Source organism: Podarcis cretensis, assembly GCF_951804945.1.
Source record: "Podarcis cretensis genome assembly, chromosome: 1".
Lineage (NCBI taxonomy): Eukaryota > Metazoa > Chordata > Lepidosauria > Squamata > Lacertidae > Podarcis > Podarcis cretensis.
Window position 1 is genome coordinate 87,498,813 of NC_137170.1, and position 15,514 is coordinate 87,514,326.

The 15,514-nt window shown below is 49.5% G+C and overlaps 1 protein-coding gene across 3 annotated transcripts in view; it reads left to right on the top strand.

The window, feature by feature from the left end:
- PTPRN (protein tyrosine phosphatase receptor type N) overlaps positions 1 to 15,276 on the top strand; it is a 38,321-nt gene extending 23,045 nt beyond the window's left edge. For all 3 annotated transcript variants that reach the window (XM_079947124.1, XM_079947126.1, XM_079947125.1), the window contains 10 exons: positions 52 to 267; positions 1,314 to 1,461; positions 2,046 to 2,119; positions 4,515 to 4,592; positions 5,900 to 6,019; positions 7,352 to 7,518; positions 11,891 to 11,944; positions 12,226 to 12,290; positions 12,563 to 12,636; positions 13,998 to 15,276. In XM_079947124.1, coding sequence (XP_079803250.1) covers positions 52 to 267; positions 1,314 to 1,461; positions 2,046 to 2,119; positions 4,515 to 4,592; positions 5,900 to 6,019; positions 7,352 to 7,518; positions 11,891 to 11,944; positions 12,226 to 12,290; positions 12,563 to 12,636; positions 13,998 to 14,069 — 1,068 coding nt within the window. In that variant the 3' untranslated portion in view covers positions 14,070 to 15,276. The remainder of the gene's footprint in view (positions 1 to 51; positions 268 to 1,313; positions 1,462 to 2,045; positions 2,120 to 4,514; positions 4,593 to 5,899; positions 6,020 to 7,351; positions 7,519 to 11,890; positions 11,945 to 12,225; positions 12,291 to 12,562; positions 12,637 to 13,997) is intronic.
- Positions 15,277 to 15,514: the final 238 nt, after the last annotated feature.

Genomic DNA, 15,514 nt, shown 5'->3' on the forward strand with positions numbered 1-15,514 from the left:
CTGTGGCAGATCTTTAGTGCATTAGCTGCTGCAGCTGTGTCTTTCCCACAGGAGTTGTGTCGGCAGCACATGGCTGCCAAATCACTGTTTGGCCGTGCCGAAGCTCCCTCGCCCTCCGCTCCGGCGGAGAATTCCCGCGTCAGCAGTGTCTCCTCACAGTTCAGCGATGCACCCCAGGCCAGCCCCAGCTCCCATAGCAGCACACCATCCTGGTGTGAGGAGCCTGTGCAATCCAACATGGACATCTCTACTGGGCACATGATTCTGGTGAGGCGTGTTTGCACCGTGTGTGTGTGTGTGGAGGTACAGGCTTTATTGAGGTGCAAAGTCGCCAGATAACAGCTTTGCAACAACCAGAGGTGCTATGGACTAGTGGTGGGGAACCTGTGGTCTTAAAAGTGACATTGGACCCCAACTCCCATCATCCCCGGACATTGGCCACACTGGCTGAGGCAAAGGGACAGTGGAGTTTCAACCATATCTGAAGCAACACAGGTTCCCATCTTTAGACATACAATTATTATGTGTGGGCAAAATGATAGTAGATGAAATGACAAGATTTCTGATTTCAGATAGTACGCAACAGTGCTCCTGCTGTCTTTTGCTCCCCATGGATCTTGGCCTATAGATATCAGCAGTCTCCTTTTTGATGGTTGGCTATTTCTGGGGCAACCAACACTGTGTCATCCAGATGTTTAGGGCCACAGCTTCAGACCAGAACATCTGGGCAGCACCATGGCTACCCCTGGACCTTTTATTTCTTTATTTGGCAGAATTGATATTCTGCTTAATCAACAAGAACCCCTTAAGTGGTTTACATAAAACAATATGAAATATAAAGAAACATTTGGAAAATAAATACCCTTGTTATGTTAAAACGCATGCAGGATTTGAAGTATAGCAGCAAATGAGAATTGTAGTTTAATAATTTAACATATATAATTGGTAAAATATAAGTAATATAGCAGCTTTATAAGGTCAGAAAAGAACTGCTGTGGGAAGGTGGATATAAAGTCAATGGAAATGAGAGATTTGCTCTGATAGTTGTTTAAAAGAATTTGAAAAATTTGAAAAGTTAATAAAATAAATATTGACAAAAATATAAATAAAGAACACTGGTAAGAGCAAACATTAAAAAGAATTCTTTTCATAATATAAATCAAACCAGCAGTTTCAAACAACATCTACGTAATAAAATTGCATGTTTAAAATTACTTGTCTGGGGTAGTGTATGTGCAGATGTGCTTGTGCAAGTGGACATGTATAGGAGATGGTAATGATGCTGTCCGTCCCCCCCCCCCCGTCACCTGTAGGCATACATGGAGGACCACCTGCGCAACCGTGACCGGTTAGCCAAGGAGTGGCAGGCGCTGTGTGCATACCAGGCTGAGCCTAATGCCTGTGAGGCTGCGCAGCGTGAAGCAAACATCAAGAAAAACCGCAACCCTGATTATGTGCCCTGTGAGTAGCACAAAACGGTGCTTCTTCCTTGTATCCCTGTTTCCAGGGCCACTGCTGGCATGCCAGTTCTGAGGCTCTTCTGCATGGGGATTGTTGAATGATTGCATGACCAATGACTTGCTTTTTTTCCAGTTTTAATTTGCATTTAAAAACAAATTTGTCTAGTTTGCACTTTCTAAAACAATGTGCAAAAGGAAGCACAGCCATTCTTTGAAATTCGGACTTCTCCAAAGTTTCCGGGGGAGTTTCTATGCATATATTTCTGAAAATAAGATACTAAAATGGTATTAGGGGGAATGTGTATATTAGGATAAATTTTCACTAAAATGCTGGTGACTTGAAGGGTTGTTTTTTGTTTTTTGTTTTTTTGTAAAAGCAAACTGATGTGGCAATGTGGAGAGCTGAACTTAAGAATGGAAAAATGAGAAACTGAGAGAAACTGGAATGGAAGGATTCATCCATCCTTAGTGATAGCTCATGTTCTCTGAGAACTCTAGGACTGAGGCCCAGAACCCTCCAGGGGTCCCTGGCTACTCAGTTGGGTCCTGTTACATTGACTCATTGCACTTTTTTGCTGTTTCCAGACGATCATGCCCGCATCAAGCTGAAGGCAGAGAGCAACCCTTCCCGCAGTGACTTCATCAATGCCAGCCCTATTGTGAGTGCCACAAACTCAGATTCACACTCTCCACTCAACTGCCCCCTGGATTCCACTGAATCTGTCACACTGCCCTCATGCAAGAGGGCAACCTTTTGCTCGGTCAAGTCTATCATCTGTGGCTCATTTTTAAGTGATGTCCTCAAAGCCACCAAGTCCCTTCACTAAAATGCGACAGACCCATCATAAATGAAAGCACAGACTCTCCTACCCTTTCTTGGCCATAAGCTCTTCCCTGAGTCCAACAAACTGGTTTTTCTGAATGCGCCCTCCCAGTGCTGCCAAACTGGAGGGAAATGCTGGATGCTTTCCCAAGTGCTATCTTACCTGCCTTCCAGAATCAGGAAAACATTCTTGCTCTCTTGTCATGCAGCCCTGCTCCTCCTAGTGTTGAAACTAAGCAAATACCCTTCCACTAACCTAAACTCTCCCCTTTCAGACTGTCTGTGTATCCTAGGGGACTCATAGAATTGTAGAGCTGGAAGGGACCACGTGGATCATCTAGTCCAACTCCTTGCAATGCAGGAAACCTTTGCCCAACATGGGGCTCAAACCACTAACCATGAAATTAAGGGTCTCATGCTCTACTGACTATAACCCGTTTAGAGAAAGTCATTTAGCCATTCAACCTTCTATCGTGGATGATTAAAGGAAATCTATTTTGAATAGCAACGTGTATGACTTAAGTGCAGTAGAATGGACAATATGAATTGTATTCAACTAACTTTTACTCAGAGTACAGTGGTACCTCGGGTTAAGAACTTAATTCGTTCCGGAGGTCCGTTCTTAATCTGAAACTGTTCTTAACCTGAGGTACCACTTTAGCTAATGGGGCCTCCCGCTGCTGCCACAAGATTTCTGTTCTCGTCCTGAAGCAAAGTTTTTAACCTGAGGTACTATTTCTGGGTTAGTGGAGTCTGTAACCTGAAGCGTCTGTAACCTGAAGTGTCTGTAAACTGAGGTACCACTGTAGATCCATTGGAATGAATGGACCTAAGTTAGTAATGTTCATTCATTTTGACTGGTCTGCTCTAAACAAAAGCTAGTTGAGTACAACCCTATATAGTTGAGATTGGGTTTAATTTTTCTCTTCTCCCCCTTGCCCCCATACCCACCCAGGCATGGTGACTTATCCTCCTAACTAATAATTCATATAGGAGGGTGGGGTAGTTTGCTTCTTATGGATTTGTGAGCCTGGCCAATGACAAGTCATGGGAAAAGAATTACCGTATTTTTCGCACCATAGGACGCACCGGACAATAGGACGCACCTTGTTTTAGAGGGGGGAGAACAAGGGGAAAAAATTCTTCTGCTCTCTGCCCAGCGCCCCTTCAGCGAAGCGGCAGGAAGCGCTGCGCAGAGAGTGGGAGAATTTTCCCCCTTTTGTTTTCCCGCTCTAAAACAAGGTGCCTTTTAAGGTGCGTTCAGGCGGCTACCTTGGAAGCCTGGAGAGTGAGAGGGGTCGGTGCGCACCGACCCCTCTCGCTCTCCAGGCTTCAGGTTCCTTTCGACCTGCTCTTTGGGGCTGGCGGGGGAAGCCCACCACCAGCCCCAAAGAGCAGGTCAAGGAGCAGCGGCCATAGGCGCGCGCCACCTCTCCGGCCGGGAGAGGGTCGCGGGGGGGGGGCTGCTTTAGCCCCGTGCGTGCTCTCCCGGCTGGAGAGGTGACGCGCGCCTATGGAGGCTCCTGCCATAGGCGCGCGTCACCTCTCCAGCCGGGAGAGCGCGCGCGGGGCTAAAGCAGCCCCCCGCGACCGTCTCCCGGCTGGAGACGCGGGGCTGGGGCGGGGGAAGCCCGAGCTTCCCCCTCCCCCAGAACGGGACCCAGAGCCATGCCGAAGCTGCGCGCAGCTTTGGCATCGCTCTGGGAGCTTGCGGGGCTGGGGGGGGAGGTAGCCCTCCGCCAGCCTCCAAACCATGTCGGGAGACAGCGGGAGGGCGCGCGGCGCCTCTCCCGCTGTCTCCCGAGTTTGCGGGGCTGGCAATGGGGAGGAGCAGGCTTCTCCCCCCGCCAGCCTTCTAACCAAGTCGGGGGACAGCGGGATGGCGGCGTTCCGCCCGAGCTTGTGGGGCTGGCGGTGGGGCTCTCTCACCGACCCCTCTCGCTCTCCAGCTTCAGCGAAAGCCTGCATTCGCACTATAGGACGCACATACATTTCCCCTTCATTTTTGGAGGGAAAAAAGTGCGTCCTATGGTGTGAAAAATACGGTAATTTCTAATGTTCAGGGTACAGCTAAGCATGATTGCTGTCTTGGCACAAGATTTCCATCCAGCGTTATCGCAGTTAGCAAAGTTCAGGCAGACTAGAGTCCTGCCCCTTGACCTCTTTTGCCCCTAGTTCCACTCTTCCCCTTCCCTCCAAGATGAGTATAACACATATTATTTTCTCTGCAGATTGACCATGATCCACGGATGCCAGCATACATTGCTACACAGGGGCCACCGTCCCACACTATCGCTGACTTCTGGCAGGTGAGGCAACCATGGCTCATGGTAGCCTGTTCAGGGAAGATCTTGCTCAAGGGTGGTGTGGGGGCAAAGAGGCATTTAGGATGTGGTCCTTACTCCTGCACTGTGTGAGAAAGCTGGCTGACCCTTGTTTGGCAGAGATTCACGCTGTCTGCATTAATATGCTATACGGCGCCCTTAGATGAGGTGGTGGCAATGAATAGCAAAGGGCAGGCAAAGATCGGGAACCTGTGGCCTTTCAGATGTTGTTGGGACTCCATCAGCCCCAACCACCATGGCTAATGGCCAGGGATGATGGGAGTTGTAGTCCAACAACAGGAGCAGCTACGTCCTTGCCCTACAGGCTATTCATGGTTGCCACCTCCTCTAGGGGCTCATGGATTCCCCATCCCTGCTGTAGAGGCACCTTCAATCCTGGCCATGGATGAAGCTCTGCATGCTCCACACTGAGGCACTGCCGTGAATAAATTTTGTGAATTGGCAAAGGTCCTGAATATTGGTTTGTTTTTGCACGATTAGCTTTGCCCTTTGTGTAATTTTATGTTACTTTTGCTAGCCAGAAGAAGGAGGTACACAAAGCATTGGAGCTCAATCTGTAAAAGTCCTCCTTGGCTCCCCTCTAAATTCTTAATTTGGCTAGACCATGGCTTGTACGTTTCCAAGCTTACCTCTGCAGTCATGAGGGAATGAAACTTGTCCTTTTGCTTTGTTTTTAAACTGTAGCTAAGATTTACTAAATTCTGTGCCTGACACAGTGCCAAGTTTCATGGGGTGGCTATGGATGTCTGGCCCTACCCACAGCCCTGAGGTAGCTTTCAGGCCACTCTGGTTCACATCCTACCTGGAAATGAAGTAGAGGTGGGTCCCATCCTGGACAGAAGGGAGAGGAACAAGCTCTTCATTCCTGTGTGCTAGATGGTTTTGGTCTCTGACTTGCCCTGTAAGAATATAAGCACTGCTGGGTCAGGCCAAAGGCCCTCCTAGTCTAGCATCCTCTTCTCACAATGGCCTACCAGATGCCTCTGGGAAGCCTGAGAGCAGGACCTAAGCACAATAGCTCTCAGCTTGCATCTGGCATTCAGAGGCACGCTGCCTCCAACAGTGTTTGGAACAAAGCCCTTGTAACTAGCAGCCATTAGTAGCTTTATCCTCTGTGACTCTGTCCTATGAGAACATACAACCTGGGCCCATTCCCTCGACCCACACGTGCCCCTTAGTACCTGCTGTGGACTCCGCCTTCTTCTGGTCTAGAGAAGAAGGGTGTTTGCATTTTGAGGGCTGGGAATTAAGTGTCTTTTGCTTGTGCATAGATGGTGTGGGAGAACGGCTGCACTGTCATTGTCATGCTGAGCCCTCTAGTGGAGGACGGCGTCAAGCAGTGTGACCGCTACTGGCCTGATGAGGGCTCCTCCCTGTACCACATCTATGAGGTGAGTCTGGTGAGCGGTGGCCCAAGGGCCTACGGACACAGTTATTTTGTGATCAGCATCCCTGAACTTGTCCCAGTCTCCTATTTACGTGATTCAAGGAAAAGGAATCCCAAGTTGCCACTCTTTTTATGAGCATCTAGGGAACATACTGAGTTGGCACAGTGGTCCATCTAGCTCAGTACTGACTACACTGACTGGCAGTGGCTGTCTCCTAGTCTCCAGGTAGGAGATGCTGGGAACTGAACTGGGGACCTTCTGCATTCAAGGTGGATGCTCTGCCACTGAGCTGCACCCCTTCCCTAGCTTCCTCTTGTCTCACAAAGTGGCAATGACAACACAGCTCCCTGCTGTGTGACTGAGCTGAGCACAGCCGTACTGAGAAGCACAGAGATGCTGGCTCTGTGGGAAAGGCTTGTGACATCTGCCCCACCCACATGGGCACACCATTTACATGCACCTCTCCCCTCCCCCAGTTGGGAGCATGTCAGAGAGAACTACCTGCTATGGAGCCAGTTCCTCCTCCTCCTCCTCCTCCTGCCACAATCTCTTCCCTGATCCTGGATAGCTAGCTGCCTACTGCCCACCAAATCCTTGGTTCTTAAGCCCTCTTGGGCAACGCAAAAACCATCTTCTATGTACAAAGAGCATAAGGAAACAAAGTCCTTGAATCACGTAGTGCTAAACTGCTTTGTGGCCTCGCAAGGTAACACCGTTGGCCATCCCTGACCCAAACTCTTACTGCTTTGCACAATTCTGTAACCCTGCAAAGGGCCAGGAAGTGATGTGATTGGCCCAAGGTAACTTCTGCAAGGGCTGCCTGGTTGATACACTCACTGGGTCCGCAGCCCTGAGAGTAACTGCCTGTGAAAACCAAATGGTGCAGACAAACCCCAAGTCAGCTGGCTGTATGGACACAGTGCTCACGAGGGAAGAGCAAGACAAGTCCTACGTGGGCCTGACAACTGCAGGGGTGAACAGAGTCCCACTTCCCCTGGTCCAGGGAGAGCCAATGTGGTAATCTCTAGATGTTGTTGGACTTCAGCTCCCATGGTCCCTGACTGCTGGCCACGCTGGCTGGGACTGATGGGAGTTGGAGTCCTGCAACTTCTGGAAAGGAACCACGCAAGCTACTCCCGCTCTAGCCACTTGGGGGAATGGTAGGAAAGGAATTACAAGTGACTGAGCAGAATAAAGCATTGGGGCTGGGCTGGGGGAATAGCAGCAGGGGAAACTGGGGGCTGGTTGGCTTATGTGTAGTTGGCTAGGGAAGGGTAAGGCCTCTTAGTGAATATGCTATTTTTTCCCCTCTCTCCCCCTGTCCCCACCTTACAGGTGAACCTGGTCTCTGAACACATCTGGTGTGAGGATTTCCTGGTGCGCAGCTTCTACCTGAAGAACGTCCAGTCTCAGGAGACACGAACTCTGACACAGTTTCACTTCCTGAGCTGGCCTGCAGAGGGCATCCCCACCACTACACGGCCTCTCCTTGACTTCCGCAGGTGTGGGATTTCGTGCCTCCCCCCTCAGTGGTCAACTAGGATGAGATGTTGCGGGGGGGGGGGCTCTGGCACATGGTGTCTGTGATAGCACTGGGCAAAGAGGAGGGTTAGGAGTCAGAGCTTATGTAGCTGAGTTCCTGGAAATGGGCTAGGCCATGTTTCGAATCTTTCCTAGCTATTCTGGTCCAGAGGAAGGTCTTCAGGACCAGTGTTAGGAAGCTTTCAGGGGAAAGGGAGGAAGACTTGAGTACCATAGAAAGAAGGCACAAGTTAACCTACGACATTACTTGTGCCCCTTGGAGCCATATGAAGGCGCCCAAGGCAAAAGCTCTGCGGGGTTTTTTCACGAGCTTGATATCCCCTCAGAATGGGTGTCACAGGCAGGTCACAGTTAGGATGGGTGGAAATGGAGTCAAGTGCCCTTTTGGATCCTCATAATGTGTGCTGATGACCCTTACAGTACTATCTCCTTCCCCACCCTTTGCAATACCGATGAGAAGGCTGGTTTTTGTGTGTTGAGGCACTCCATTTTTCTTGCATCCCAAAGGCTCTAAGGGAGCCATCAAAGTCCTCTTCAGCAGCCTTCCCCCCACCCCACCCCCCATTTCCAGAACCAATTACCTGCATCACTCCAGACTTAGGAACTGGAGGTGTCACTCAAAAGTAAATTGCATTGATGCCGACTGTGTCGTTTAGCCCGATGGTGTTAACTTTGTGCAGGAAGGAATGTTCTGGTGCATGAGTCATGCTGGGAGTCCCTGTAATGGTTGGGAAATAGTGTGCCTCTGGGCTTTAGCTCTGTGGAGCATCCGCTCTGACTATAGAGGCTGCAGTGCTGAGGGGCTACCTGGAAGTAACATAATTACTCACTGTGCTGCATTATTTGTGTGGGTCACAGTGTGGCGTGTGGGCTGGTAGTGACACTTAACGTAGATGACGAACCCTTTGCCTTTCAGCTTTAGAATCAGCCTTAGAGAATGCTTTAAGTGGAATGTGTTTTGGGAGATGCAGACTTCAAAACAGGCAAGGATGGGGGGGGGGACTGACTCCGAATGCCTCTAATTAAGTGAGAAAAGTTTCGTGACTGGAAAACACACTTCAGATATAGACAGGGGAGTTGTGTGCAGCTGGACCCTTTGAATTCCACACACCTCACTCAAAAGGGTGCCATTGAGGAGCAGTATGAAACACAGTTCACACCAGATACAATTTATTCTTCAGGACTGGCCATTTCCCCTGATTATTGTGAAGTATGAACACAGAATCACAAGAAATGTTATGGAGATACGCATTTTTGAAAGGCAATGAATGTTTGCTTTAGTTACAGCAGGGTTCAAAGAATGGGGCTATTGGACTTTGCTGGGCATCTTCCTCCCCACCTCCTACCAAGATCTGGAAATGGCCCCGTGTGCTGCCTCCCTCCCCAGTCCAGTTTCCATATGGGGAAAACCAAGTGGGATGTCTTACGCCAGCTGTGAGGACCATTTGGCCCTCCAAATGTTGCTGAAATACAGCTCCCATCAGTCCCAGCAAGCATGGCCAGTGGCCGGGGTTGATGTGAACTGTTTGTTCAGCATTAACTGGAGGGCCAAAGGGGTCCCCACACTTATCTTAGTCTAATGAAGGTAACTATGCAAATATGTGTCATTATTCTGCATGTTTTCTGACAGCAGCCAAGGATCAACATTTGTGAGGGTCCCAAATTCAGCTGTGGTCTATGTTGTGTGGGTTCTCCCCACCACCCAGCCTCACAGTGAGATGAGATCCAATGGATAAAAACACTGCATGGGGCAAAAAAAGTGGAGAAAACACTGTAAAAGAGCAGAGGGAGACTGTGAAATTGGGTCCTTTTCCCCCTTATAGAGAGTTTGCGTCTGGAGCGATTGGCCCATCTTACGCAACCTGCTTCCAAATTATTTCTAACCTGTTTTATTCCCTCTGTCTTGTCCCTCCCGCGTGCTCCAATAAGCCTCTCTCTCTTTCTCTCTCTCTGCATTCACCCATCCTCTTTTTGCAAGGGGACTCCTGCTGCCTTGACATCTGTGCTGGTGGTGGGTGTGGACGTGGGGTTGCTTAGCTTCCCCGGCAGCCATTGCAAAAAGAGGCATCTCTGTGCATTTCCAGATCCATTAGGAAAACTCTCTGTGTGGCTTCAGGCTTGGAAGATGACAGAGAGGAAAGGATCCCGGTGTCACGGCTTGGGGTTCAACGGTTCCTGTGGCCTTCTCAGCTTCCCCCACCAATGGGCAGCATTTGGGGGCCCAGGGCACATGTGCAACCTAAGCAAGCTGAAATACGAGAGGATCCCAGCTTGCTCTCAGCTCTGCCTTTCTCTCCCATCTGTGTCCTGTTGGTGCTGCTTTATGAGGCTCTTTGCCTCTCTAGTTCCCTATGGAAATCGCTTAGCTCTTTCCTCTGCCTGCATTACACCATTGCGCGCTCTCTCTCTCTCTTTCACCACCACCACCACCACCTCTCCTCCTCCTCTTCTTCCTTCCTTCCTTTTTCCTCTCTCTTTTTTCTCTCACAGCCGCCAGTGTCATTTTTGTGATTTGCAGCTAGTAATCCTGGCCCAGTTGCATAGTCACAAAAGTGATCATTGGCCGCTGTGCTGGCTGCATGGAACGAGACAGGGCCTCAGCTGCTGTCGTGCTCCACCTTCTGCCCTCCCTCCCTGCTCTGCCCTCGTTCACCAGAGCAAAAGAGGCCCAAAACTAGATCCAGTCTCTTACGTGCAGATTTCCATTGGAGAACAAGGAAGCCGTGCGTGGCGGTTGTGAGTGGATGGAGGGTCTGTGCCATAAGGCAAGAGAGGGGATTTGATCCACGAGGGCGAAGAGCCCATGACTCTCTGCCACCATGAGCACATGGAAATGGAAATGGCACTTTGATACGGAGCAGGTCCCTTGCTCATAGCCTGCCAGTTAAACCTGCAGTTTGCAGGCAGTGGATGCAGTGCCTCTGGCTCTCATCATTCCTGGCCAGTGGCTTTGCTGGGTGGGGCTGATGAGAGTTGGAGTCCAACAACATCTGGAGGGTCACAGGTTCCCTTTTCCTGCTATAAGATCGTATTTTTCACACCTGAATGCTATAGGCAGAAGTTTTGTAAATCAGCCTGCAGACATCTTCAATAATATGCTTTCTTCCCCACCTCTGAGATATTTTGGTATACTGCACCTGCTTTTTGGAACCTTATATATATCAAAGTGCTCCAAAATGTCAGACTGCCTGACTGATGCTCTGCAGAGTAATGTGTCCTTTTTGATCCAGATCCAGCCCCTTCAACATGTGCAGCAATCAAATAACCAGAATATCATCTTTCTTATATATTAGATTCATTTGACATAATTCCTTCTCATTGTCCACACAATTTGACTAGCTGATCTGTGACACCCCATGGTGTGGATACAAGAAATTCCTCTCTCAAAAATAAAGACATTTCCCCCTTGCCAGCAAAAATTCTGTAACTAGCAAGAAAGCAAGGCTCTTCACCTCCAGAAGAGCAATCAAGGTGAAGTGATGAGAGCAGCATCACTCACTTTGTGGAATCAGATGTGTAGCTGTGAAAAGGACCCCAAATAACAAAACAAAGGACTCTCGTGTTGCTACAGTGGAATACTGGTCATGTGAAGGATACGCATTTCATATTGGATATGTAAATGTGAAATAAATGTTTTTGTTAGGAAAAATATATGGACTGGTGCAAGCAATCTCAATCACTTGTTCACTGCATTTTACCATGTGCACTATAGTAATCGCATTGGTTTAATGCACTCATGAAGGTAATACTTGGGTTATTTAATGGTGTGTTGCAGGGGGCAGATTAAATAGAATGACATTTTGCTCTCCAGTGGATCAATTAGTATGTGATTTTTAAAATACCATTTTTGGTGGGTGAAGAGGATTGAAAATCCAATGTGATGAACCAAATTTTAAAAATCCATTTGGGGGATTGCTGGGAGACACTTGGAACGGGCTTTGAAAAGGAACACTTGTTCTGCAAAGTAGCATTTTAGGCTCCATGCCTCCTGGAGGCTTCTGCACTTTCACCTTTTTTTGACGTTTTGGAAAATGTCCCATGGGCCACATAGGAGAATCTCTGCCAGTTGACTTTGCAAAGTTCCATCTGTACACAATGTCCTCCTTCCTGTATACTGCTGATAGTTGGGAGTAAAGTGTTTTGGTCCCACTTGGTGCTGAGCTCCTGCTGTCAAGAGCTCGCTGAGAACCATCCTTGCACCCATTCCTAGTTCTCCTTGGCTTGGTAAGTGAGGTGGGGAGGGTATTGCCTTAATCTGTGCAACTGCCCTGCAATCAGTTGAAACCCAAATCAGGGCTGCTCTCTGATCCTAACCTCTCCTTGTTCCGGCAGGAAGGTGAACAAGTGCTACCGCGGCCGCTCATGCCCAATCGTCATCCACTGCAGGTAATGCCCTGGGAAGGCTGAGTCTAATTGGTTGTGGTGTTGCCGTGGAAACACCACCCCGCTGAGGTACAGAGAACAGTTCTTTTCAGAAGCACACAGCAAAGTGTGATGGATTTTGCCGGGCTGGGCGGGGGATTTGCCCATCAGAAGCATCTCATGTCATAGAACTAAATTGTACTGTCAGGTCAAAGGGTCCCCTTCTAAGGGAAACAGCAGAGTTGGATCACCTCTTTTGTTGTGTTGTTCTCAGCAGCAGTGCCAAACCTCTTATCTTTTTGCAGTGATGGCGCAGGAAGGACCGGGACGTATATCCTTATCGACATGGTTCTGAACCGAATGGCCAAAGGTGAGAAGGGATGGGAGGGAAGGCAGGTCTTTTCCATGCACACAACCTGGTCTTGGCCAAACCTCCAGGTGCACAAACTACTGCACAAAGACAGGCCCCTGCTGTCTGAAGGCCTCCAACCCACCATCTCCTCCTGTCTCTTCTGCATTTACCCCTGATTATCTTCAGATTCCACAGCCACCATTTTGTTCATGGGGGTATGGAGTTTCCCTCTTCACTGTTTCTTACCCCTTCACTCAATTCTGACTTTACCTCTCCTGCCTGCCTGCTAGGTGTGAAGGAGATTGACATAGCAGCCACCCTGGAGCACGTGCGAGATCAGCGACCTGGCATGGTGCAGACAAAGGTATGTTGGGATGCTTGCTTTCAGGTAGCCAATGTAATGCTCTGCAGCCCCAGCCAGTATCATCAATGGTCAGGGATGATGGGAATTGTAGGCCAACATCTGGCAGGCATCACCTGAGCTATCCCTGCCCTGTGCCCACTACTTGTGGACAAAACCTGAAACACCTGTTGTGGGTGGACGCTGGTGGCATAACTTGGTTCCTGGAGGGCATGGAATAAGAATGCTTCTGGCAGTGACAGGGTGGAAGGGAAGTGTAGGCCCACCTGCACTATGCATTTAAAGTGGCATCACATCACTTCAAGCAGTCACGAACCCCCAAAGAATCCTGGGAGATGTAGTTTGTTAAGGGTGCCGAGAATTGTTCGGAGACCACTATTCCCCTCACAGAGCTGTAATTCTCAGAGTCCTCTTTGAAGAGGGATCGAATGTTCAACCACTTTGAGAATTATAGCTCTTTGAGGGGAATAGGGGGTCTTTCTTCTTTACAGCTCTCAGCACTCTTAACAAGCTACAGATCCCAGGATTCTGTGGGGGAAGTTGTGGTGGTTTAAAGTGGTCTGATGTGGCTTTGTATGTGTAGTGCAGATGAGGCCTAAGTCAAGCAACCATTGTATTCTCTGTCCCTGCCTATTTGGGGGGGTCAGACATGGTGCTTGGTAGCATACTAAAGGTCAGGGGGTTTTTACCCAGGAGATAAGAGTGCCTAGGTTTGGAATAAGGAGGACTGAAGTAAAAAAAAAGAAAAAAGGAAGAAACTAAGGACTTTTGGGTTGTCAAACCCTATCCAGAGCAGGCTGACGCTGTGTTCCTTCCTGGCTAAGCTTACAAAAGTGGGCAGTGAGGATGCTCAAGTCTACCTTTGTACAGTAGGATAGCTTCTACACACACACACACACACACACACACACACACACACACCCTCTCCCTCTTTATTCTCCATCTGGGCAAGCAAGAAGCATTGTCAAAACAAGAACAGGCAAAAGCCCCTTCTGTGAAGCAGGGCCAGGTACACCCCTCCCCATTCCCCGTCCCTAAAGCTCTTTACACCTGCAGTGGTAGGAAAGTGAGGTCCCTCTGATGTTGCCAATCTGCAACTTCTCAAATCCCTGCCCATTGACCATGCTGGCTAGGACTGATGGGAGTGCAGCCCCAGCCGCAGTGCCACACATTCCCCACCCCCTTCTGTTGAGAAGATGTTGCTGGACTCCAACTCCCAGCATCCAGGACTGGCAGCAGCTGATGGGAGTTGGAGTCAACAGGTTCCCCATCTTTGCTGCCTTTTTTTCTAATTTTGAGGTGAGGGGGATTAAGAACATGATGTGGGGGATGCCGACACCCAGACTGATTTTATGTATCCCCAGGACCAGTTTGAGTTTGCACTGACAGCCGTGGCGGAGGAGGTGAATGCCATCCTGAAGGCCCTGCCACAGTGATGCCCCACTCGGCGTACCCCAGCTTTGTGACTCCCCCCAACTCGATCCCTTTTGCCTCTGCTGTGCCGTGTCCTTGCCTGGGATGTTCTTCCTTCATAAAGTCTATTTCCATGTTATCGACCATGACTGAATTTAAGCTATGGGTGGTGGCCCCTCACCTGCCTGCCCCACTCCTCAGCCCCTAACCCTCCTCATACTGCTGGGTGCTACCCTGCCCATGTTCTCCTGGAACAGGGGTTGCCAGTATTGTGCCCTCCACATGCTGCTGGGCATCTACAACTCCCAGGAGCCCTAGCTAGCATTGCAAATAGCCAGTTTGTCGTCTAGCAACTTCTGGAGGTGGACTGCCCTTGCTCTGGACGCAGCCCTTAGTTAGTGGGAAGTGGGTACTTTGACACACCTTGGAGGTTAGTCTGTGCCCTAATAAACATGGCTAGATGTGCCAGAGCAATACAAGGGGCTCTGCGCTCAAACAGTGTGTTAAGACACTTTTCAAGGCAAGTTTTCCAAGGAGCCTCCTTTGTGTGTCCAGCCACTGTAGATGTGCCTGCTTCTACAAAGGTGAGAGATGTAGACTTTGTGGGTGCATGTGGGCTCCTCATCTATACAGAATGCTGCTTTGTCCCTGTGCCATAATCGGGGGTAATATCCACGACAAGGCACTGCTAGGGAAGTCTATCTAATTAAACCATGTGGTCCTCATGCCCCTTCCACCTCTTCCTCCTCCAATCATCTCCTCGCCTTCAATTTGGAGCAGCCCCCAAAGGGTCCCTAGGTCTATACAGGTGAGAGTGGGGAAAGCGTAACAAGGCTTCTACCCCAATCGCTCCTTTCCCCTATGTCAGGCATGGCCAAACTTGGCCCTCCAGCTGTTTTGGGACTACAACTCCCATCATCCCTAGCTAACAGGCCCAGTGGTCAGGGATGATGGGAAATGTAGTCCCCAAAAAAACTGGAAGCCCAAGTTTGGCCATGCCTGCCCTATGTCTACTCCCCGTTACTTATAGCCTAGCAGCCTTTCCCTCCTTTTCCAAAAAAGGGGGTGGGGTGTCGCTCTGGGAGAGATGGACCTATGCCTGCTCCTCCCCACTATGTTGCCCCATCCACTCTCTCTCTGTGATGTTACGTACACCAAGAGACATTTCTAGAGAATCTAATTTTGTATTTGATGTGAATAAAGTTTTTGTGTCGCGTTTGTGCAGCTGCAGCCCAGCCTACTCATGTTGTGTGTCATCCAGAAGGGGTGGGGTGGGGCTGTGCTATTCGCATTGTGGGCTGCAAAAGCTGTGGCCAAGTGTCCCAACGCATGCCAGGCACACAACCCGTCCACTGCCCTGAGCCGCTTCCTTGAAAGGGTAGGAATACAAAGGGGACTGCTTGCCTTCAGCTGCTCAGCCTGAACACGGGAGGCCTTAAGTCCATGGCAGAGCATTTGCATTGCATGA